The sequence below is a fragment of the Epinephelus fuscoguttatus genome, linkage group LG22 (genome assembly GCF_011397635.1).
Source record: "Epinephelus fuscoguttatus linkage group LG22, E.fuscoguttatus.final_Chr_v1".
In the NCBI taxonomy this organism is placed as follows: Eukaryota; Metazoa; Chordata; class Actinopteri; order Perciformes; family Serranidae; genus Epinephelus; species Epinephelus fuscoguttatus.
This window is the reverse complement of record NC_064773.1, coordinates 27,154,966-27,180,811: the sequence shown is the minus strand read 5'-3', so window position 1 is coordinate 27,180,811 and position 25,846 is coordinate 27,154,966. Positions and strand designations below refer to the sequence as shown.

Sequence of the window (25,846 nt, the reverse complement as noted above, 5' to 3'; positions counted from 1 at the left end):
TCTTCTTCCGCCTCCTTCTCCTCCTCCTCCGGCTCTCCAAGGTCGGCGGTGGTCTGAGAGTTCCCTGTCGGCCGGTTTGTGACTTTCACACCCGGTTCTGCTGAGTTGTAGCCAGTCCGACCCAGAGCCCCGGGTCACCCATGAGGCTAGAGGCCGCAGCCAGGATGGATGTGTTCAGGAAGCTGTGGAAGGCGCGGAAGCTGATCGTTGTGGTGTTCATCCCGCTGTCCCTGCTTCCATTACCACTCATCCACCCCACCAGCGTGAGTAAAATACAATATGATTTTTTTTTTATAGCCTATACAAGCACAGAAACGAAACATCAACTTCTGACAGAAAGTTGTAACTTTCAGCCTAAGAGCACAGTTGAATTTTATGGTGGAATTTAAGGAAGATTACCAATAAAATATGACAAACTAGGTAAACTACCTCTCACTGTAAGGGTTATTTTTGGCTATTATATTGGGAATTAATTACATATAAGTGTGACTTACTTAGTAAATTGTCCATATAGGTAAATAGGTGACTTTTAAAGCACATGTCGTAGATATAGGGGATATAATTGTCATTTTTAAGACATAAATACAAGAAGTAGGTGAGTCTAATAAGAATATTATATGTGACTAATGATACTACAGTGTGTTTTGTTTTTTTTAATTTCAACACAAAAATTAGTTTAGTTAGTCATTAGATATATCAACAAACCACATAAATACCTAGAAAACATCCGATTCATCAGTAAACAAAACATCCAGCTGATCTGTTGGTCCTCCTGGTTGCTGCTGATGGCTTTAGTGTCCAGATTCTGGTATGTGTATGTATGTGTATGTGAGGGAGAGAAAGAGAGTATCAATCAAAAGGCACACTGTCTACTGTTTTGATGAATGCTTGTCCCGAGCTGTCCCGATCATCAGCTGAGCTGTGTGTGTGGAGGAGAGATGTCGCGATATGTTGATGAGATGGAGATCAGTGTGCTGCTGAAGAGCAAAGAGGGAGAGAGGGGGACAGAAACAGAGGAGGAGTAAACAAGTTGATGGTTATTTAGGCTCGTGCCCAGTTGAATTGTCCTCTGTGAAAGCCACTGAAAAGATCTTATCTGCCCTGTAGCTCATGTTTGTCTTTAGAAATGACAGACAAGAGAAACTGCATTTGAAATAATAGGATTATCTCAGTCTGGGTAAATCCAATCTCTGCAGGAATTCACATTTTATTGAATTAAACTTTTTGTTCCAAGAAACAGCGTGGCTGCCTCAAGACTAAGTCAAACATTAAGATAAAGATCTGCTGATGCAGGGTGATAATGTGTAGAAATGTCTGACGACATGAGAGCCAAAAGCATATTGCTTCTAAACTTAAACATCATTGCAACTCTAGATGTCTTGTTGCAGTTTGGTAAGTTTGTCTGTTGTATCAAACTTTGAGATTCAGAGGAGTTGCTTGTAGACAGGATTGTGTTTAGTGAGGCTCAGACTTGTGTGATTTGTCTGGTTAGGTGTTAGGAGTGAGCTAAAACCCCCTCACTTGTCAACATGCCTTCATGCCAGATTAAATTGTATCCTGCAAAAAGCACTTACAGCTGTATCATATCCTGAGGAAAGCTTGACTGAGAGTACATTTTCTGGCTCTAGTAAGTGACAGAAAGGGTGACAAGCAGGAAACTTAAGCTTGAAAATGTCCTTTCAGAGGGTTTTTCTACAGTTAAGGGTCTAAATGGTCACAAATTAGCCTTTCATATACTACCATTACATGTGAGTAACAACACTAACTAACTAACTAACTAACATTTCCCTGAAAAATAAGTACCTCTTTGACCTTTGTAATAGAGCTGGGTGATATGGAGAAAACCAAATATCATATATGTTATATATTATATTATATCATTATATTATATCATATATTTTATCAATAATCATCAGTAATGTTATAATCAAGTTTATTGGCATATACACAGATAAAACAAGTTTCCCTGTCCAATGAAATTCTTCCTTTGCCTTCCACTCCGAATGCCTTTAAACAATAAAGTACAAGTTAGGTATCTAAGTGGGGAAATAACAGAGCATCTAGAACAGTCAGATAAGTTCAGAAAATTACTGTATGCAACTTTAAAAACCAGGAAAATACAAAACTTATGATATTTTGATATTAAAAATCTCAGACAATATCTAGTCTCATTTTTGGGGCTTCAAAGCTTCAGTGATAGTCATTACCGGTGAATATTCAAGGCTTCATCGAGACACAACAGGACTGCCCAAACTCGATCCTATTTTAGTCAGACTTAGTGCCGCTGCATCGTTGTGTGAGAGAGAGTGAAAACGTCACATTTCGTTTGTCCTTCTTTTGTTCCTTTGTCGGAGAGACAATTTAATTGCTTGAAGTGAAAGTCAACAACTACGCTGAGGACACTGGTCCATTCGTGTCTGACACTTGCCAAGTCCTTTCAGTTTCCTCCTCAAGTTTACTGGTGAAAAAACAAATACAATACAAAAAACAAAGCATTCAAATATTTATCTGTTGCTCTTTAAAAAAGATTTGAATGTGTTTCTCAAGATTTACCTCTTTGTCCTAATCCAAACAAAGATGCTTGCTAGAAATTGCATCTAGAATTAAGAATTAATTATGAATTCTAGCATCAGTGATACTGGTTCGTTCTTTCGTTACTTCCTATTTTATACTTTATTATGGACAGCTGTGGCTGAGTAGAATGGGGCGTCCACTCATCAGAAAATCAGGGGTTGTATCCCTGTCTCCTCCAGTCCACATGTCAAAGTGTCCTTGGGAAAGATACTGAAACCCAAAATGCTCCTGAAGGCTGTGCCACTGGTGTGTGAATGTTTAACTGAGTAGCAGGTGGCACCTTGTGTGGTAGCTTAACCACCACTTTGTGAATGTGTGTGTGTGTGTGTGTGTGTGTGTGTGTGTGTGAATGGCTGGATGTGGCAAGGAGTGTAAAAGCTCTTTGAATGGTTGAAAGACTAGAACGGCACTATACAAGAGGAAGTCCCTTTACTATCCATTCACAAAATTACATGCTTGTTTTTCAGAGAAATCAGAAGGCGACACCATTGTAGATAGAACCATTAAAGCTGCAAAGAACATACAGGACGTGATTTTGAGTCTAAAGGTATTTAAATGAACTGTAACAGTTGTTTTTGTTTGTATCTGACATTCAAATAAATAACCATGCAGTCACATGTTTATATTACATCATTAATAGGAACTTTCAGCCAGGTTTTTTTTAGCACTTGCTAAATGAGGTTGTTACTAAACAACCAGCGTGTCAATCGGAACAAGTGGTGACAGGTTGTTTATGTGATATAAATGAGCTCTCCTGTGTCACACGTATTTGTGTTCCTTGTAACATCATTATTATTCAAAGGAACTGTTATGTGCTCACAAGTTGTCCATCAGCCAATCAGCTCAGTCGCGCAGGAGCCTTGCTGTTATGTCAGGACTGGTGGATGTTTGGCACGAGTGGGTGGCGCAGGATGAGGCCAAAAACACCCAAAGGAACAAAAACTTCACTACAAAGAAAAGGACAGAAACAATCCAAGCAATTAAGTTATATAATCATCCACCACCACGCTGGATTTGGGCCCCACGTGGCTTCCTTACGACACCAGGGACCCCAGACTGTGACAAGAATGTGACAGGGGTTTGTAGCTTGTGTTTGGAGTAGTACTGGGTCCAGCTGCAACAGATCAGAACATCTGCTGGATGCAGTCAGGCGAGGTCAGAGAGAGAGAGGGACACAGACTTGACGGAAATTCAAAGCCAATGGCAGAAATGCAGAATGCTCATCAGTCATGTTTGTGCCATTTTGCATCCCCTTATAAATAAGGTTGGTTCACCTTGGTTCAGACTGAAATAACTCAACAGCTGTTGGATGGAGTGACAATAAAGTTTGTAAAGGTATTCATGGTTCCCATATGATGAACCCTAATGACTTTGTTGACTTTTCCTCTAGCACAACCCAAAGGTTCATATTTGTGTTTTTGTTGTTGTTGTTGTTGTTTGTGTAAAAGGCTCCACAACTATTGGATAGATTGTCAGGAAATTGTTACAGATTGGTGCAAGAATGAGTCCTTAAAATCTGTAAATGAGCTAGCATTTTAGCACTTCTGGTGCCCTCGTCTTGAAGTCAATGGGTTTTTGGTTAGATACATGAGATAAGATCTGTGGTTAACATAAGCTTAAAAGACTTTGATGTTTTGTTCTGCAACATAAAATATGTCAGTAAATATCCCACTTATGACTTTGAGACATTTATGTGTTTTTAAAAAGGCGGTTGCTAACAGGTGGCTAAATGAGACAATATCGGGTGTCAGAGACATTAAAAACATCTTCACGGCAAACATTGCCAATACAGTCTCACGGTGGTGATGTTGAAGTCATGTGCCCATGGTGTAGTTTGTTTATTGTCTTACATTAGCTTTTTACTTCTGGCAATCGCACATATTCGTTTCTGAAGATTATCTTGCTGAACAAAATGTGCAGATAAACTTTTGTTTGCCACAGAGCTTATTTTCTACAATAATTAAAAATCTAACAAAAAAATCCCTGTAGCTTTTTGTATGCAGCACAATCATCAATTCGGAATATCTATGAGGCCAGTATTTTGGTTTATGATCAAATATTACCTGCAAAACCGATGACATGTCCATCATCCTCAGCTGAGCTAAGTAGCCAATGTTAGCATGCTAACATGCTAAACTAAAACATTGAACTTTAGACTGTATAAATAATGGACGTAGCTACCGTGACATCACCCTCTGGTTTATAGACTGTTGTTTTGAAGCCTCAAGTTTGGCATCTTAGCCATCGCCGTCTTGTTTTGTTTTTTTTGTTTTTTTTTGGGAACCAAAAGCAACCGTATATGGATGAGAAGCTGGAGCTGACTCAAACTGTGGCTATGCCTCAAAGACAGCCTGTCACTCAGGCAACCTTGCCTGTAAATATACATAACTGTGGGGCTTAATAGAATATAAATGGGTTAGTTGTTTTTTTTTTTTTGTTTTTTTTTTAATTACACCCCCTGCCGTACAGTTGGCATGAAGATAGAAATTAGCTAAAATGTTTTTTTGGGGCCTCAGGTGGTCATTTGATGAACTGCCGTTTTGGACACTTCCACACTGGCTTCATTTTACAGCATCAGAGGTTACTGCTTGCGTTAAACATGGTTAGCATTATACCCTGCAGATGCAACAGGGCTTTAGACTCCTAGTCTTGTCAAATTTACACTGATACATTGTACCCTACATGACAGCAAATCACATTATGTTGCATTTAAAGTACAGTTGGGAATATCATATTCAGAATGATTCCCACATTGTTATTTATTAGCAGAGAGCACTAAAACTCAACCTGTGATGGTAAAATAGGTGTTTATTGTTGAGTTTGTGAGCTAGTGTGTGGGTGATACATGAATGTGTCATAGCGCTTGTAGTTAGTGATTCTTACATCTCACTTAATTTAGCAAAAATAGATATGGTCTCTAGATTTTAAGGCTTTACTATGCCTTATGTATGTGTTTGATTTTATTTGTGACGTTGGTGTAGTTAAGTTTGTATATCAGTGTGCTTACTATGCATTTAAAACAGATTGTGTATGTGTGTTTGTGTTATCTGTCATTTTAAACACCCATTTAGCCCTCTGCTGATTAGTTCAGTGAATACAGGTTTCAGCTGGGACCTGATTTGCCTATCAGGGGTACATAAGTCACTGTGTTTTTTTCCCCTAAAAAACAATCATCTCCATTTCCTAAGCTGTCCACAGATAACAGGAGGTTGATGAGCCAATCAATGGGCTCCTGTTACATTTTATGACAGCAATCGGCCTGTCAGCTGTAAAACTGTCAGAGTTTGAGGAACCGTCCCTCTCATTTGTTTGAAGTTTTTAGGCCATGAAGATTTAATTTACTGGACACAAAGTCCCTGAAACCATATGTGGTACCATCAGAGATGAACAGTTTGGTTAGTTAATTCTGTCAGATATCTGCCAGCCAGAGACACTGATATGTCTATGTTTAGATTTTGTCAGTATGAGATGGAAAGTCAAAGGAAAGATTTGATTGTTCCCAATTAGGGCTCAACCCTGTTTCTCTAGTGCAGCCTGCTGAGACACACACAAACCTTGTCCCTTTCACTTCAAGCACTCCAGCATCCACATTCTTTTTAAGCCTCAGAAAATCGAGTGAACTTTCGCCTACATTTTCTTTAAAAGCCCTTGAATTTTCATGCTTGTCACAGCAGCTGTTGCCTCTCTGTCATTCCCTGTTTCCCTAAAAACATCAGTTAATCTGAAGGAAATCTCCAGGTAGGGTGACAAAGATGCATTTTCATGTTTCAGTCTCACTTGTTTTCACTGAAATAAAGTACAATGTATTAAAACAAACTGCAAATAGCTCTAGCCTACTCTGCAAGTAAAAGAAGCTGAAACCTTTTTCCAAAAACACACATTTTAGGTCTGACCTCAAAGCAAACACAGGCTTTTCTTCCATTAGAATACCAATGTATATTGACTTCTGCTCATTGTCTCAGTATAAAGTCTGGTTATCACAGAGGTCATATCAGCGACTCTGCCTTTTCGCTTACCCAGCACTTTGCCCTTGACTTGCAAAACAGATGGATGTTTGAAGATCTGATTGAGGTTGCAGTCCTTGTGTGGCAACTATCTTCTGATAGTCAGAGACCAATAGTCAATGATCAGTGATTGCTGAATCAGACAATCTCTGGTGTGTATCTCTGTCCTATAATGATACTCACATGAGCCTCCTCTCAGAGACAGAGCCCTCAGTCACAGCTTTTTAACTCACCATCTAGATTAAGAGAGTGTGTTTGTTGGGATACAGCTTCATGTTGCTATTAAAAAGGTACATGAAAGTTTTATATCTTAAAAACAGATTTAATTCAATCAACAGACAGCAGAGAGGCAGAAAGCATAAATAAATCCTATGACACACTTGGCAGTGACTTCTGTAAAGTTCGTGGTTTGAGTGGCTGTGAGGTCTCAACAGGTCTGGACATGTTGGAGCCCCGTGGCTAATTCTCCCCCTTCTGGGTTTATTAATTTGAGATTAACTGACCTGTTGCTGGCAACATGTTACACTGAATGTTCCTCTTACGTAAAAGTACTACAAGCTCACACAGCATGTGGCAGAAGTGCGTAGTTCTATGTTTAATACTATTGTGGGGTTGTGGGGGGTAAACTCTGTATCCAAATATTACATTAAACACAAAAGTCACGTTTCAGTGCAAGTTCAGTACAGTGGGGAAAAAAAAACCCTAAATGTTTAAGGACATTTATTTGAGACAGACAGTAGTGTGATCACAGACAGACACACTTACTGTGGTCTGAGGTATCATTTTGCCCATTGAAACTTTGGCAAACTATTTTTATTATAAAAATAAGGAGCATTTAAACACTTGTGTATTACACTGTGTGAACACTGAATAAACACTTTCCCAGAAGGCAACAAGTCACAGGAGCCTATAAAACTGAAAAGCTTGTCTTATGCTATGAAATTGAAAATACCGGAATACATAAAACAATATGAAGTAAAATGTGTGTATTGATGTTTCAATTAGTTCCTCCTTGGATATATTTAAACATTCAAATATTTATTCTGCCAGTGTTTGGCACCGCTAGTAGATGCTGTCAGATTAACATTAACATGTTGGATGTATTTCATTCACACACCATACGACGGTGAGGAAACGCCAACGCACTGTCCTTGTCTTATATACACATCTCTCTCCACTGCTGTTGTAGCTGACTGGGAACTCCCAGGCAGGTCTTCCAACTCCAGCATTTCATTTGCGTTGGCCATATCTTGCATGCAAAACCGCTTGTTTAGCCTTAGCATGTTGCTAATAGCGTAGCTACCACTGTATTCTGCATGCACTGAATCACGACCCCCTGTACTAAGACACTTCAATATGAACACACAAACTGTTATAATCTCAATTAAAAGCCATGGTAAAAAACGTGTTTAATTTCTAACAGTGCTTTGTCTCCATTTTTTGACTGACATTTGCCTGGTATTAAGTACATGAGCTTGTTGACAATATTTTTCTGCAACTTGAATATCAACTGTAGAGATACATCCTTGAATTTGGGGTTCAGATTTTCCTCTGAACGGTGTAAAAGGTTAACAAAAGTCTTGGTAGTTTTCACAAGGTCTTAAACAAATGTCATGAGACATTTAGTTTTTAAGGTTGGAGAGCCTGTCACTAAGCCCGCTGGTGTTGCGACAGAGCAGTATGAGAGGCCGGTATATCTGTTATATAACGATAACCAGATTAATGCAACATCAGTGTGTGTGTTTGTGGGTATGTGTGTGAGAGAAAGAAGGAAAGAATGCGTGAGTATAAATCACACCTCACACACATCACAATTGCTACCACTCCCTTATCTGTTTGATAAGTATGAAGCTAGCTTAAATTATCTTAGGATAAAAAAACATGGGGTAAACAGCTAGCCTGTCTCCATCCAAAGTTAATAAAAATTTTCTTATGACCCCATGTACACCCCAAGTTGTCATATTTACACTTTGTTTTTGTACAAACTAACAATGAGATGTAAGGTATCAATTAGTGAGCTCTAGATAAGCAGGTAGCCATATATTTTAAGCTAGCTGTTTCCCCCTGCTCCCAGACTTTATGATAAGCTAAGATAATGGTATGCTGGCTATCAGCTTCTCTCGTTTTTCAAAGTTTTCTACGTTGCCATAGCCTACATGTTTAAATATATCTACTTTTGATGGTAAGTATAAAAAACCTGTGTGGTCAGTGTTGAAGCATTAACTGTTCCTCCCTTTGTGTTTTCCGACTTACAGGAGGCATGTTGTGCGTACGTGCTGATGGTGACAGCAGTCTACTGGGTGTCTGAGGCTGTTCCCCTGGGTGCTGCTGCTCTGGTACCTGCCTTCCTCTATCCGCTCTTTGGGGTACTCAAGTCCAGCGAGGTGGGTCTCTGTGGTATTGTTAGCTGTCTGTCTGTCTTTTAGTGCAAACATTTCTAAGGCTGAAACGATCTGTCTTTTTAGTTGCTGAGGACAAAAGAGCTAAAGGGCGGGAAGCTATGTAGTTACAGTGCTAACTATAACTAAACACTCAAGTTAGACAAAGTGTAATCTCTCAAGACAGATTCTGCAATTTACATTGCATTACATTGGGCTGTCGGCAGCCCTGTGTGAAAGACGACGGGGGGGGGGGGGGCTTTGAGTTTGAACGATGCTGCGCTTTAGCCAATCACAATGGAGGGGGTGTAGCCGAGACGTGCAGGTGTCCCCAGGAAATGTGTACCTACAGAAACAGCAAGCTCTGCGTCCATAGCGACCACTCCACCCAAAACGCCGTCTCGTCAACGTGAATTTTTTTTTTTTTCCCAGCGGATGTCTGAGTTACAACATGATTGAGCTAACTGAAGTAGTTTCATGTCGTATCTGACAATGGGAGGCCTTTAACAGATGATGTCCTGATGTTAGCTTTGCTAACTGTCCCTGTCAGCTGCAGCCACTGATGCTTTCTAAACATTGTGATTTCCCATAACTGAATAAATACCACACATAGCAACACAAAACTGCTTTGTTAGCTCAATCATGTTGTAACTAAGATATCCGCTGGAAAAAATATTTTATTCATGGACCGTTTATTGAGTTATTACCTTATTTTTATACAGTCTGTGGTTATTACAGACACCGCTAACGTCTAACGTTAACAGCTAACAGTTAGCCCAACTAATCTACGATAACCATGTTATTAATTACAAAACATGCACACAGAAATAGTAACGTTTGTTCAATCATTGTGTTTATAGACTTAACGAACATCAGATTAGTCTACATGGTGATATAGTGACGTGAAAAATGTGATACATAGCTAAACTCTGCTGGTTTTCTACCCAAAGTATTTGTAAACAACACAGCGATTCCCTGGGGGCACTGCCAGAAGTGAAGGGCGTGAGCGATCGCTGAGGCCCCTGCACTTCCATTAGTCAAAAACTCCAGGCTGTGCCTCCAGAGGTAAAGGAAGAAAAAAAAAAGTTTTGTTTTGTTTTTTTTTTAAACAGATGGATTTCCAGATTGGACAAAGTGTGGTTGCTGTAAACAGTGAGCTTAAAGAGGTTAAAAAGGCCACATAAGGCCACAAAGTTCGGTGATAATTTTCTGTTGGTTTTGTCACTGCCAGATATCGTACATCCACATCAATCTTTGACAGTCAGATAAAAGTTTGAGTGGCCCTCACCACCCTCATTGCTCTTCCCTAATTACCTTTGATAACATTATCTTTTCACGAAGACTACATTAACGTAGATAGCAATTTCCTGACATCAGTGTGATTAGAAATTGACTTGTAAACACAAAATTCTGATTGCTTCAACCCAAAGGATGATAGGCTAATAGTTTTGTAATACTGGAGCTGAGACAAAGAGAATATCAGTTTTAGCTGCAATATTGACAGTTATTTAAGTATTGTATTTTAGGTAGAGAGCTGCTACTATTTTGTTTCATTGGTTTGTATACATAGCAAGTAATGAACTCTACTGACCCTAATCTCAATAAGCTTATGTTGAAATGTGCCTGTTTACATGGGGTATTCACAGAACTGTTCCATTTGTATTTTTAAATTAACATGTTGCAGACCAAAGTGCTCATTTGATAATTGAGGATACACACACTCTCTTTACTGTTTGTCACAACATCTTTTCCCTGTAAGAGACGTGAAACTTTTTATCTTTGTTTAAGTAAATGTATGGAGGGGAAACAAGGGTTCAACGTTCGCCAAAGAAGGACAAGTGAGAGTAACACTTAGGGGTTAGGGTTAAACCATGTAGGGCTTAACAGCAATGCAGGGAACCAGCGATCCTCGGATATCGTGTTGTGACAGCATATTACGGCGCTGGTAGTAAGAGTCAGCTGATCAGATTGCTGTATATGCGGATGTACAGTAAGTCCAGATCAGCAAGAAAATGGGTGAAAGGCCATTCTGTCCTCTGCACTAAGTATATTTAAAGAACTCAGATCCACCTGCATATGTCTGTAAGCTTTTAACTATGCGAGAGGTTTCTTGGATGCATATAAGTGCTCATGAGTGTTTTATGATGTGGTATTACTTATTGTATTATGTGTCTGTGTCAAGGCTTTATCAGCCATGACTCTATGGAGAAAACCCCATTAAGCCGGCACTTATCATCATCATCCCACTGATGTCTCTCAGTGCTCTTTCATCTTTGAGTACATGCACTCAAACGTGACACTTAAACACTTTCCCAACCATCGTCCCCACCGCCAAGTCTGCATCTTGGTGACATTGGATTTGCATGACTTGTGACAGCATCACTTATTTTTATACTGGTAACACAAGTTTCCTCTCCATTAAACTCACTTTCATATCAGCATTACATAAAAAGTGAGCTGTACGCCTCATATGACCAAATCGCATTGACAAACAGTGACAAAGCAGCCTGTTAACACTGCTGTAAGCCTCTTGTGATGGTGTTCTGTAAATATGCCAGTAGAGAGGTTTATGCAACATTTCCAGTTTATTATCGTATTCCCAGTCTCCCCCTAACACCCTCACTTTCCCAAATGAAACCTCAACTAAGTGCTGGCAGAGTGCCTGTGTAGCACATTACTACGCATAGTGCACACAACTAAAGTTCCTGACTGAAATGATTAACACTAATTTCTTTTGTCTTTTTATGCTGGTAATTCACATTAGTACAAATTAGGCTCATATTTGATCTGGTTAAGTTTTCCACATGTCATTTTCTAAGTTTTTCCTAAGTTTTTCTTTAAGTAATACTTAACCCACCAGACACATCAGGTTGGCCTGCTAGAATAATTTTCAAAGTGGTTTGATATTAAGCCAAATAATGGACCAGACCAGTATACTGAATTTTACTTTTAGGTATCACATTTGACAACAGCAAACAAGTGTCTGATTATCATGACGCACTGCATAACATCGGAGCTCTCTGTCCACACTGAATCCATTAAATATGCACTTCTGTTACATCATATAAACAACCACGTAAATATCAGCTGTGTGCTTGAGATCAGACTGGACATGTAATCACTCACTATCTTCCTACATTTGTAATCTACTTTTTAAACAAAAAAACACTGATTTATATTGTGATATTTACTGAATGTGACATACACAACACCAACAGTAAGTAGCCTAGCTTGTTGTTAGTGAGGGTCGTTTACCAGAACCTTTCAGCTCCCAACCAGCTGACACTGTATTTTGGGGTTTGTAGTGAAATAAGGAGGCATTGTGTAGCTAACTCCTTGATTCAGCTTAATGAACCACCCATTCCTCAACCATTGTAGTGTTTACAAAGCGAGCGACAGGAGTAAATAGAACCAGGGCAACCAACAAGACAACTCAAGAAGATGTTCCTCATCTTACACCGCCAGTTTAAATAGTAATGGTAAAGTGAAAATGCATAATTGACACATACAAATGATCATTTAGGTATCATATAAGTATTCCTTTAGGCACAAAGACATGCTAAAATTTATTGAAAATTACCCTATGTGATTATGGCCTCCAAATTGGACTTCATATTTATCAGGGAAATTGCTCTTTTAGGTGATTTTACCATTTTTAGAGTCATTTTGAAAAAGGAAAGGGTAGAGTTAAAAGCATTACCCTGCATCCTGTGTAGTTTCTTTCCTGTGTTACTCTGAGTTCATGGAAATGACAGAGAAGGAGAGTGCAAAGGAGCCATGTTAATAATGTCCAGCAGGAGGAAGTGCAGCAGGTTTTAGGTGAGAGGTGAGGAGACGCAGGCTTATACAACACTGTGAGGCCATGAACCCTGCAGGTGGGAAGTAGAGCAGATTAAAAAGAACAAATGGCAGACTGTAAGTGTTGATCCAAACGAAGGAGGGTGAAGTGGGGAAGTGGGTGAAGGAGGGAAAAGCAAAAGGCCCCATCACTCCTTTGTCTCCTCAGATCTTGTGCTGTTTGATTTCCTTAATTTAATCTTGTGTCATCGACCAAATTGTAAAAGTTGTTGAATATTTTGATGTTATATAAAGGTTTACTTTAAAAAGTGTCTCTTTTTGTGTGTTTAGGTGGCAGCAGAGTACTGTAAAGACACCACCCTGCTGCTGATGGGAGTCATCTGCCTGGCAGCCTCTATAGAGAAGTGGAACCTGCACAAACGCATTGCTCTGCGCATGGTGATGATTGCAGGGGCCAAGCCTGGCATGTGAGCAGCACACATATGTTCACACAGTCACTGTACACAGTAATTCCTCCTCACACTCAGATGTAGACACACACATCATTCAATGTCCCTCTCTCCTCCAGGTTGGTGCTGGGCTTCATGTGCTGCACAGTGTTTCTGTCCATGTGGCTCAGCAACACATCCACCACAGCCATGGTGATGCCCATAGCCGAAGCCGTCCTGCAGCAGTTGATCTGCACAGGCTTGGCCGACAGCCACGACGACTCTGAAACTGCTGAGGCCCCCGAGGATGACAGCGGTGCGTCTGGCTTCGTCACTTCAGGGGGAGGTCACTGAACTATAAAAGCTTCTTTGCAAAAAACTCTGAAATTAAACAGATGTTGATAGCAATACTTGCACCAAAAACTGCAAGTATTGCATGGATAACCCAGGGGATGTGCGGCAGAAGTTAAGCAAACTCAAAGTCAAAATCTTGATGTGTTGAGAAAATAGTTTTTGAATCCAACTGTAACAAAACAATAACACTTGTTAACTAGTCTTGCTCACCAGACCTTTCTCAAGAAAAGAAAAGTCTGGCTGGGCCGACTCTCACTTTGAGATTGGAGAAAAAAACGTCCCGGCTACTTGTATTTCTTTCAACCAATCAGAATCGTTCTGGGCAGTGCCACAGCAACGGTGCACTTGCAAAAATATTGCTGGGGGGAAACAGGTTTTGGTGTAACACGCCCACAAAAATATCGCCTACAGGACGTGAACTATGGCAGAAAAATAGCTACATCCCTGCAAGATCAAACACCGCAAAATTTAGTAAAGGACGTGTTGAAAACGGTTGAAAACTGCTACACAACCGGAGGTGGTAGGGCGGGACTTCAGCAGATGGCTTGCAGCGAACTTCCGCCCACTCAGACTACTTGTTAACAGAAGACTTTCAGCATGTTCCAACCACAAAGTGTATAAAAATAATGGATGTAACCACTGTGACGTTACACATTGGTTTGCGTAATCTCATTTTGAAGACTTGATTTTGGCATTTTGACCATTGCAGTCTTCAACTTTTGGAGCCAAAAGTGACCATATTTGGACCAGGCCCCCAAGAGCAGTGCCAGGCTTTGAAGCCAATTTTACATAGTGGCTAAACATGGAATTACAATGTTCATGTGATGTCATGGGGCTGAAAAAAAGACTTTTTCCTATAGGCTTACATTGTGCAAGAGACATCTGTAAATCAGTGGATTTTTTTTTTAAGCATCACAACCCCAACAAAATGTCTTGATGTCACTATTGGGGTTTGATCCATTCAGTCCAATAACATTTGGAAAGTAGCGGAGCGCTTCGCATTGGCGGGTTAGCTGCTTGGCCACCATAAGTCTCTATTGTGTTTGCTCAGTAGGCCCCATGATGCAGAAGATCTGGTTAATTTAGGCGCATTAAGCTTTTTTGGCTTTATGCACTTACATAGGAAGGAATGGGGCCCCGCTTCCATGGCTACATCCAGATTACTGTTATACATCCATGATTTGGACAAGAGGGTGGAACTAACCTTAACACTAGCTGCTTAGTTGGCACAGTTCATTTACAGTCTTTGGTTAATTGTGATAATGCTAATGCTAATGTTTGCTAGCGAAAACCATTACAACAAAATAGTACAACCAAATGTTAAACAAGATTTTTTAGGCGACCAAAACGTTACAGTTACACTTTTATAATTTTAAAAACACACTGACATAGCGGTTACACAGTTATGATGAATGTTTTTGTCTGCAGCTGTTTCAGATAAAGAAGAGACCCTGGACAAAAACCAGCTAGAACTGCTCTATCGGAATGACAGGTGTGTGGATGTTCGTGTATACAAATGCTGTATGTACTCTGTGTAGAGTTAATATTACTGATTTTTCTACAATTTCCCTAATTTTCTTCTTCCCAATTGCATCTACCTGTGATGGTCAGTATGTACCACAGCTCTTGTCATTGCCATCTTAAGCTGTTGGCCTGATAGAGTGTAGTGGAACAGCTTTTAAGCAATACCGTCTAATGCATTTGATTATCAGTAATTATAGTAACCCTGATCTTATACATCTATTGTGAAGTCTTAATTGTCTCTTATCTTCTCCCTTCAGCAACGACTGCACTAAACGGGAGCTCTCTGCACTAAGTGAGGTGAGACCTGTAAAGTCTTTATTTGTCAAGAAGACAGAGGTCAAATATCAGCAACAGAGCGACAGGAAAATCTGTTCAAGTCTTTTTCTCTGAGTCTCTTTTTCTTATTCTCAGGTACAGACTGGGGAGGCCAATGGTTTGGGTCTACAGCCAATCTCTAACCAGGCTTACATCAGACACACCAATGGACACCTGCCGCAGGTGAGAAACTCACACATTATTGGAAGGTAAAGAGGTGTATGTGTGACTGTATGGTAGCTGGAAACAAGGAAGACAAACACTCCTCCTTCCCTTACTGTTATGGTCAATTCATGTCATTATTAAGTTCAATATTCTCCTCACTCACTCTCAGGTTGCGATCGAAATCCCAAATGTGAAGCGGGTGAAAGCCAGGAGAGACTCCCAGTATCCCACCAAGAGGGATCACATGATCTGCAAATGCTTGTCGCTCAGCATCACTTACGCCGCGACAATTGGTGGTCTCATCACCATCACCGGCACATCGACCAATCTCATCTTTGCTGAGCAGTTTAACAAGTAAGTACACGCACACACTCAGCATCCACCGTCCACTGACAGAATAAATATAAAATAAGCTTTAAAAACTGGAGTCAGACAGATGTTTTGGTCTGGTATTAGCTCTAGTAGACACCATCACAACTCAAGCATATTTACAGCCTGATTGATCTCTTGGCTGCAGTGCTGGTCTGACTAAAATGTTAAACTCAGTGTTTGGGGGGCTCACAGGGTCTGAGATCAAACTAATCAGCCCCTTCAGTCCTGACAGAGCCGATTTCCTCCAGCCGCAGCACTAAGCCTGGCAGAATGGCCTCCTTCATGTTGCAGCTTGTTGGACAAAGGTCGAGTTTTGATTCTGTGCATGTGTTTGTGTGGGTGTGTGCAGTAGTAGTTGTAATCTTAAAATGAAATTTCAATCAATCCAAGCAATGAATATAAAACAATCTCCCTAAATGATACCTTTTGAGTTTTGAGTCAAATAAAGTCAAATTGTGTGCAAACACGACGCACTGTTCCCAACACCCTGAGTACAAAAATAGCCTGAGGTCAGCTTCTGTAAGTGAGGGGCCCCTTGTAAACAAGGTTGGTGTTGGTGTGTGTTCAGGTCAGCAAGTCCAAATCCTTTTTCTGCAACAAGTCCGTGCTAGTAAGACAAGGTCAGGCGATCACATTGTTGCATGCTCAGCGAATTTCCCTGTATGTTGTGCCTTTTGTGCATTTTTTTTATACACTTCTTTAGGCTTAACGTTAATCTTTGTTGATAAATATTAAGTGTGTATGCAGTGATTAAAGGAGAAGTCATACTCATTTTCAGGTTCATACTTGTATTTTGGACATGTTTACATGGTTTACCTAAAAAAACATTTATTTATACTTACTTTGCTATTCACCCTCTGTTTGAAATGCTGCATTTCAGCACCTGTCTGCTCTGACTGGTCAGTGTTTCTGGATCTCCTGCTTCTTAGCATCTCTGCACCATCATTGCAGCCAGGGAATGACTGTAATGAATTATATTGGCACTTTCGACCATGAAAAATCACCAATAAAAACTTCTAAACACAACCAGACAAGTTCCAGAAGGAATATAATTCGAAATTGTGGAGAAATTCACAACATAAGCAACTAAGACCACGTTTCCCTGACGTTAGCATGTAGCTACATGTAGCAGTGTAGGCTACATTGTGTCAAAACGTTGACTATATACAGAAATCTTTCACGAGTTTGTCTTTAAAGTTAAAAAAAACATCGGAAACAGGTTGCCTTTAAATTCATAGCTTCTTTGCCTCTATTGCTGTTGTTTCTTGGCCATCATTAGTTTACCTAATGTTGTCCTTAAAACCAATGCTACATCACTGGTTTTGTCTTATTGCGTTGGTGTGATTTTCGGTGTCACCAGGTTTTGTTTTGTGCTACTTTCAGAGTTTCTCTGTTTTCTTTCTTCCATATAAGTAGACTGTAAGTAAGTAACTGATGGCGATGGATCACAGAGGTTTATGGAAGGGATGGCAGAGTTAGTTTCTGCTGCAAACACACGATCGTCATCTCTGAATGTCACCTTTACCCTGCTTAGTGTCCATAGGGCTGAGAGCTCAGTGAAGCATGCCTTAGCAAACACACTTTATCATCTGTATAGCTTTGAATGACACAACAGTGGGGACTAAGAGGAGCTCTGCTACAGCTTAAAGTGCACCAAAGATTAATGACCACTGCTACACTGCACAGGCAGCCGTTTGAGTTGATGGCACTGTATAATACGCTTGACTTTCGTCTGTGCAAACTTATCTGACAGTGACTTTGATGATGTGTTTTGACAACTCAGTGACCTTTTGACGCATTTCTACTGCATTGTACATGACAGCTCTACTCAGGCTGTTTTCATGCACTGTTCATATGTATGCATATGGAAAGTACTGCACCAGATTTGGTATGTAAACCACAAATCATGAGCCAATTATTCATATATAACCTATGCAGTCTGAAAGGCTGAGATCACTTTGACTGGTGTTTGTGTTCTGCGTAAAACCAAGTGAACTTTGCTGTAAAGTTGGACATTTAAACATGGGAGTCTCTGGGGATTGACTTGCTTCTGGAGTCAGCCTCAAGTGGACGTTTGAGGAAATGCAGTTTTGGCACTTCGTTTTTTGCCCTGGAGGTTTCAGCTTAGTTTTCCTGTCAGGACACCAAGCCGTGATACTTACCTCTTATCAGTGTGGAGAGTCAGCTGTGTTGCTGCACAGATAAACAAATGGGAATGACAACAGCTGTCAGTCAAAGCAAACTGACCAGAGGCCAGAAGTCAAGGTAGTCCGTTGATGGGGGACAAATGTCTATTTTTAACTCGGATAAGCTCCAGTTTTTATCAGTCTAAGTGCTGTCAGTGGTTACAAGGTTCAGCCTTTAAAAGACCATGTGTAGAATTCAAACAAAAATCTATCAGATATATCAAATCAATATTTTTAAATTATTGACCCTGTTGGTGATAATTGGTGACCCTGTGCTAATGTTTGTGCTACTGTTCCTCTTAATTAAGACCACATATCCCATTAGCCCTCTTCCTCCCTGCTGCAAAGGTCATTTTTAGCTAACATTGTATAAAATAACTCTCTGTGTCTCTCTTTGTCTCTTCAGTCGCTACCCAGATGCGAAGGTGATAAACTTCGGCACATGGTTCATCTTCAGCTTCCCTATCGCCATCATCATGTTGGTGCTCACTTGGCTGTGGCTGCATTTTCTCTTCCTGGGCTGCAAGTGAGTGTGTGTTTGTCTGAGTGTGTATTTTACAGATAGTATCCTTCTGTACTGTGTGATTATGTTGGTGTGTGTATCCTACTTGCCCCCTTCTTACCAGCTGGGCAGGAGTAATGCATCTTATCATTATAGACTCACGATAATCCTTCTGTCTGTCTACCATTGAGCCATGGCGCCTTTACATGACCTGTGGCTGAACATTTGAAAAAACAGCGTGTCAGGTTGCCATGTGGTTAATGTTCTTGTGTGTGTGTTCAGCTTCAGGGAAACATGCTCTTTGAGTAAGAAACGCAAAACAAGGAGAGAGATGCTGTCAGAGATCAGGATCCAGGAAGAGTATGGCAAACTGGGACCCATCAGGTGTGTACATGTGTCAGTGTGTCTTACTCACACATCCAGACGTGACATTGTGGCACAAGTAGGGTATCACTCATGTAATTGTTGCTCATATGCTTTTGTGGTTTCTGTGTGTGTGTGTCCCAGTTACCCAGAGGTGGTGACCGGTGTTTTCTTCATCCTGATGACTCTGCTGTGGTTCACCAGAGAGCCTGGCTTCGTGCCCGGCTGGACGTCTCTCTTTGAGAAGTAAGTGCCCATAATATTGCCACACACCTTAATAGGTGTTGTTATCAGATGCACAGACACTTTAACTATGCACATTGAATCAGCACCTTAACACTGACAACTAGATGAATAGGATTCTCCTTCTGTATCTATTATATCTGTGTTAAATCTGTGGGTCTTTTGCCGCCCTCAGGAAAGGCTACAGGACTGATGCGACAGTATCCGTCCTTCTGGGCTTCCTGCTCTTCCTCATCCCTGCCAGGAGACCCTTCTCATCCTCCAGCTGTAGGAACCCAGGTCAGGACCATACACTTGACCAACTGGCAGTTGTTGATAAAGCTCTACTACGTTTGGTTTGTCTTTTTGGGGCACCAGAAATGTCGGGTTAACATATCGGACAATGTTAAGAGGGACAGCGAAGATGTTCAGCACTACAAATCAACTTTAGTCACAAATCATATATTTACTATGATGGTCCAGACACCACAAAATGGGCTATTCTGTTCACCTTGTACACAAAGAAGCTTTAGTCAAACAATAGAAATAAGATTTATACCTACCACAGATTAAAAAAACCTTTAATATTCTTGTAATCATGAAGTTTGTGACAAAGATAGACAATCTTGCTGTAAACAGCTGTTGTTTCAACAGGCCCCTGTCTGTGTTATCAGCCTGTGCAGGTTGATTTATAGCCTGTTTGTCGCAAGTTCAGTGGGTCAGAGAAACCTCTGCTTTAGCAGAAAAACAGTCCACTGGTGTTTTCCACAGCTGTGCAACACTTTGAAAAACACTGGAAAAGTCTGACAGTCCATAAACTTCTAAACACCATAACATATTAGAGACGCGGACGTAGTTCAGGCTTGCAGCTGCAGGCCATGTGTCTGTAGGAAGTTAAAGACACAAGGAGGTAAACAAAATGTCAAGTAAGTAAGTAACAGGATATTTTACTTGTATTTATTACAGCAAAAAAATGTTTATTTATTGCGTCCTTAATTTTTTTAAGTCCTCAGTTCTTTCCTGAAAGAAACTCTGTCAATAATTAATAATATGTATAATAATTAATAATAATAATTAATATGAATTGCTAACACAAGCTAGACGCAATGCTGTTTTCAAACAGTAACTGGCAATTTGCTGCATAATAGACCTTTAACTTGGAGCTCTTCTTTCAAGACAGTTGTGATTTTCCCTGTTTTCTGTTTCTCAGAAACCATTTAGAAATTCCCTGTCAGCAAAGTGTTAGTAAAAATGTCTTTATCATACATGTACACCACAATACAGTAAAATATGCTAAATTTCAGTCATTGCCAAAAAAAAAAAAAAACAATAAATACAAAACTTAGCATTCCAGCTGTATTGACCTATTTTCTGTGGTTTTTATCCATCAGATGATGAATCAGAGTCTGACCCGCTGGCTCCCATGATCACCTGGAAAGACTTCCAGAGACTGATGCCGTGGGAGATTGTCATCCTGGTGGGAGGAGGCTACGCACTGGCTGCTGGTTGCAAGGCATGATACATGTGTTTGTGTTTGTTGCTGTATTACAGCTATGTTAAGGGTCAGGAGCCAGAAGATCAGGGGAGCTTCTAGATGGGAATTTCAGTTGATCAGATATTAATGTCCACCAGGAGCTCTAATCTGTCACTGTCTGTCTGCAGCACCTTGATTGCAGCATGAGTATTCGAGACTAATTGTACCCTTCGAGGATGCTCACGGGTGTTTTGTTCGTATGTGTGTGTGTTTGCAGGTGTCAGGCCTGTCAGTGTGGATCGGCAGACAGCTGGAGCCCATGAGTGGTCTTCCTCCATGGGCTGTCACCCTGCTGGCCTGCCTGCTGGTGTCAGCGGTCACAGAGTTTGCCTCCAACCCAGCAACTCTCACTGTCTTCCTGCCCATTTTATCGGCGTTGGTACGACACACACTACCCTCTACATGCTTACTCTCAGTATCTGGTCCTTTGACACCTAGCAATGTGTGCAAACAAGATGGAGGATGTGCTGAGTTTAAGCTCAGGGTTTGGAAGGGTCTGCATGGGGGCAGTACCCATAGCGATGCTCTTATTGTGCTTCTTCGAAGCCTTGTATGTGCAGATGAACCAAAGAGGGGACAAGCACTGGCAAAAATTAAGACTTGTGTGTTTAGATAAAGCACTGATAAAGCAGGTACTTTACGTGAATACTCCTTTTGTGATTCTGGTGGTTACATCATGGTTGACCAGTGCTGTTGCCGTGGTTGCAACTTGTCAATTGATAGCACCAACCTGTCACACAATGCCCTTAATTATGCTTAAGTTTAAGCCTAAATATTATTGAAATGTTGTTGTTGTCATGAATGTTGAAATTAGCTACAGAGACCCAAACTGTTTTTTGTACCAGGCTGTAAACATGTTTATTTATGCTGTAAAATTTGGCATTTCAACGTCGAGATCTATGGGGATTGACCCGCTTTTGGAGCCAGCCCCAAGTGGCCATTTGGGGAACTGCAGTTTTTGGCACTTCCGTGTTAGCTCCATTTTTTTGCTGCTTGACTGAAACTGAAATGACAATGACTTTTTGGAGTCACTGCCATTTGCCCAGGCAGCCACACAGTGATGACAAGACTCCATGAAATAGTTTGGTATATTTTTTATACTTCAGTTATTGCAAAGAGTAAACAAACAAAATTGAATTGTTCATCAGAACCAGGCCAGCTGTTTTCCCCCACTTTCAGTCTTAAACATTTTATGGTTGCAGAGTTATATTTGACAGACAGCTATGCGAGCTGGGACAATGTTCTCATCCACTGTACCTCTCAGTAACAGAGAGAATAAGCAATTTCATAAAATTTTAAACAACTTCTTCACAAGACTTAAAAGACCATCTCTAATTTTCTTTTCAAAGAGTTGTTTTAGCTTCATCTGAGACCTACTCTGTTAATGCTCATGTTTCCTCATCATAAGTAACTATTTTGCAATAACAGCATCACTTGGACTTTGCTTCCTCATGTGGATACTTGTTTTTTCTCTCAGATTGCTCACAGGGAGAGTTAATATCATGTGCGCGTGCTGGCAGGGGGCATTAATAACCCACACCCACACTGTTAGTGTGGTGCACCTCGTTCTGAGAATGTAAACAGGCTGATTAAAGCAGTTTTTTTTTTTTTACCAGTCATTGAGCTCAGACTTCTCCCCTGTTCCTGCACTCTCCATTTATCTCCCTCTTCATCTTCTTTTCCTTTCTTTCTGTCTCTCTCTCTTTTTACCCCCTTTGTTCTTTTTCACTCACGTTCCTCCTTCCAGTCAGAGACTCTGCGCATCAACCCCCTCCACACGTTGATCCCGTCCACCATGTGCGTGTCATTCGGGGTCATGCTTCCAGTGGGGAACCCCCCCAACGCCATCGTCTTCAGTTACGGCCACGTGAAGATCAGCGACATGGTACAACCCACACACACACACGCACACAGTCACATGCTCTCTCTGCACCTGCAATATCAAACGGATCAAGAGAACACTGTGCCAAAGTTTTTTTATGTAATCAGTGGGATAAAACTTTTCATTCTTAACTCTTGCAGACCTTAATTCTGATATTTATTTTCAAACAAAACAATGCTCACAACGACACATTTGTTAACATCTAACCATTTTGTTTTTCATCTCCTTTCCCTCTCCTCCAGGTGAAAGCAGGGTTTGGGGTGAACCTGATCGGTGTGGCAGTGGTGATGTTGGCCATCACCACATGGGGGGTTCCTCTCTTCAACCTGACTGAGTTCCCAGCTTGGGCGGAGGCCAGGAACATCACCGGTATTTTATAACCACCGCTGGGTTCGGGGATGAGTCAATAAAAGACAGAAAGAGATGGGGCAATGTTTCAATAAAGAAAGACAAGAAAATGACGTCAAGGGGACGGTCTGGGTCAGAGTTCAGCCCTTTCTTAGATGGATCAAACTGGACCTGAAGAAGGTTGAAGAGAAGGAGGAGAAGAAGAAGAGGAGAGCGAAAAACCATTACCTGTTGCGTAGATGTAATAATTAGAATTATATGTTATTGGCCACATGGGGGCATCACAAGGAATGCAGAATGGCCACTGCCTGGGGCTCCGACCTCCAGCAAAAACTTTTTTTATTGTAACTCCATTAACAAAGTTTGATGGAGATTCTGTTTTCACTGAATCACTGGGGATAGTTCCAAGAGCTACAAACATGTTTGTGGTGATCAGGAAACTGATATTTTGTTTTTTTGATTCATAATAGAAACAGTAAGTGTTTTCAGAACCACATTATGCCCTGTCCTGTGGATTAGTTGATATTTAGATAGAAATAAGCTATATAGCCATCGCAGATAAGCCTCTTTTTTACTGCATGCTTACTAAACTTCTGCTGCACTTATTGCTCTTTAACCAGAGCACGTACATTAACACAGTGGGCTGGTGACGAGTTTGCTGAGAGAATTTAAAATATTGTTTTGATATATCACTTTGGCTAAACTGTCCAGTGTAAAAGAGACAGCTGATCGCTGTATTAAAGCAATATAAATGCATGAAAAGAGGCTTCTGCTATGGCTGATGATGTACTGTATACATAGAAATACTTGCTGTCAAGCCTTTCACATGTACCCAGTGTCTTATGATATATCTAATATGATCTATTATTGCAGAGGTAAAAATGTACCTGTATTTAGGAGGAAACTGAAAGCTTATGCACTGTCCATGCATGTTGTTAGCAGCTGCCGGCATTCATTTAAAAATCTTGGCTTCTTAAAGAAATACTTCACCCCCCAAATGATGATTTGTACATCAGTGACTCAATATGCAATTATGTTGAATTTCTTTAGAGAGCATTTTTTTTCTCGTATGCTTCCACAGTGAATGAAGAATCTAAAATTGGAGAAAATTTAAGCCAAAGGCTGCGTTTAACAAGTGTGTATCTATAGCAAACAATTTGTAACCCTCTAAACCACCAAAATTACCAAAATAGCCAACTAACTGATCAAGTCAGTGAAAGACCAGCAGCTCCTGTGTTCTGCGAAGAAAAATTACATTTTTTTTCAATGGATTCTGGCTTTGGCTTTGTCTGTTTGGGAAGTACTGCGCATACGACTGGATAAATAGACTTGAAATGTACTACACTAGTTTGTAAATAGATGTTTTAACATAGTTTTGCTGTTGTTAAACGTGGACCCTTATTACTTCAATTCATCAAGAATTTTGAGAGTGTTTGGATTCTTCATAAACCATGGAGGCATGCAAGGAAAACAAAGTTTTCCTCATGAATTCAATGTAACATAGGGTGAGTGACTGATATACAAATGGTCATTTAGGAGTCGAAGTGCTCCTTTAATGATGTCTTAACCAAAGTTTCTGAAGCTGATTTTGTGCTCCATCATACTGTGAACAAGCATCTCACAGTACCACTAGTGCCTTTACCCTATTATTGCCTGTCATATTACACTTTTAGCTTGACTGTCCAAGTGGGAAGCAGACCTCCAACCCTGACAGTGTTAACGCCTTGCTGTAATCTCAGAGCAGTGCAGGAGCAGCTCACTACCGCCCTCCTTAAATGATGGACAGCAGGAGTGTAATTGCTTTTTACTGTGCTGTTTCTCAGACATATGCTTTTACTTGATACCATTTCAATGTTAAGAATGTAAACTGTACTGTATTTAAGGTATAGACAGTCCTGGGTTGGTTGATTAATCATACCACCTTTCTTTGTAGCTTTTCCTTTTCTTGAAATTTGGAAGGAGACTTGAGAGGCTAGACACTGTTCTGTGCTAGGTGCTCAACTTAATTACTTCTTTGCCTTAAGCTTGTTGGTCAGATGCTGTTTTTTTTGTCATATTGAATATATCTGTAGACTTCATAATCAGATTACTAAGGTCCAGACTTGTGCCAATATAATCTTGAAAGTAATTTCTGTGTAAGTCAGCAGGTAGAAAACACCTTCATCAAGGAATAATAGCTACTGTAATTATCACATAAACATGTATGTTTCATGAAGTGTGTTACATGAGCATGTAAAGCAACAGGATCACCATGTTTGGTCTTTATTGTAGTCACCCAGGAGGTGTGACATTTCTCCTGGTGTGTGAAAAAAGAGATTTGGAAGGCTGCAACATCCCTCCAAGTTCTGAGTTATTGTCGAATGCAGCATCCAAAGCCTTTAAAGCAGAGAGAACGGAGAGTAAGGTAGCACAGGGTCGTATGGTACAATTGTTTGTTCAATCAACTGTCAAATCACAGTAACTGTTGTCTGGTGGTGAAAAGGTTTGCACACAGCATTCAATGTACTGTGTGAATAATATAAAAGATATGCTTTATATTTTTACACAAATTTTCAATGCAATTTGTGGCTTTTTTTTATATATATATATATATATCACTGCATTCTAAGTTTAGGTTCTAGTGTGGGCAGAATCAAGACTTTTATTTTGTAATTTATTCAGTTCTACTGAAGGTTTCATACATCTTGATGGTGTTGCCACAGTGACCTTTGACCCAGGGGCCACACTCCTCTGTAAATACATACAGATTTGTAATATAAAGATTACGTGCCTTTGCCTGTTTCCAAATGAGCTGTAATATTCCTAAAATATGTGTTGTACCTTGATGTCTCATCAGACAAAAACTAGAGTTAGGATGATACATTATACATGCACAAGAATAAAACCACTAAAACAAC

The 25,846-nt window shown here is 40.3% G+C and overlaps 1 protein-coding gene across 2 annotated transcripts; it reads left to right on the top strand.

The window, feature by feature from the left end:
- Positions 1 to 130: 130 nt before the first annotated feature.
- On the top strand, positions 131 to 25,715 carry slc13a4 (solute carrier family 13 member 4). Of its 2 annotated transcripts, none has more exons than XM_049566662.1 (16): positions 131 to 263; positions 8,834 to 8,962; positions 13,085 to 13,221; positions 13,323 to 13,498; positions 14,965 to 15,028; positions 15,318 to 15,357; positions 15,472 to 15,558; positions 15,710 to 15,894; positions 18,505 to 18,624; positions 18,883 to 18,984; positions 19,108 to 19,209; positions 19,382 to 19,485; positions 20,577 to 20,698; positions 20,937 to 21,098; positions 22,467 to 22,604; positions 22,844 to 25,715. In XM_049566662.1, exons 1-16 carry the CDS (start codon positions 141 to 143, stop codon positions 22,979 to 22,981), a joined length of 1,929 nt encoding a protein of 642 aa, XP_049422619.1. In that variant the 5' UTR covers positions 131 to 140; the 3' UTR covers positions 22,982 to 25,715. The 2 variants fall into 2 exon arrangements, with proteins under 2 accessions (XP_049422619.1, XP_049422618.1); XM_049566661.1 differs by having other exon boundaries at positions 13,323 to 13,528.
- The last annotated feature ends 131 nt before the right edge of the window (positions 25,716 to 25,846 follow it).

Excerpts from the sequence above, each read along its gene's own strand:
- slc13a4 (XM_049566661.1), top strand. The coding sequence starts at position 141 with ATGAGGCTAGAGGCCGCAGCCAGGATGGATGTGTTCAGGAAGCTGTGG. Across the intron at positions 15,029-15,317 it reads CTGCTCTATCGGAATGACAG|CAACGACTGCACTAAACGGG; the intron begins GTGTGTGGATGT and ends TTCTCCCTTCAG. Across the intron at positions 18,625-18,882 it reads TTTCTCTTCCTGGGCTGCAA|CTTCAGGGAAACATGCTCTT; the intron begins GTGAGTGTGTGT and ends GTGTGTGTTCAG.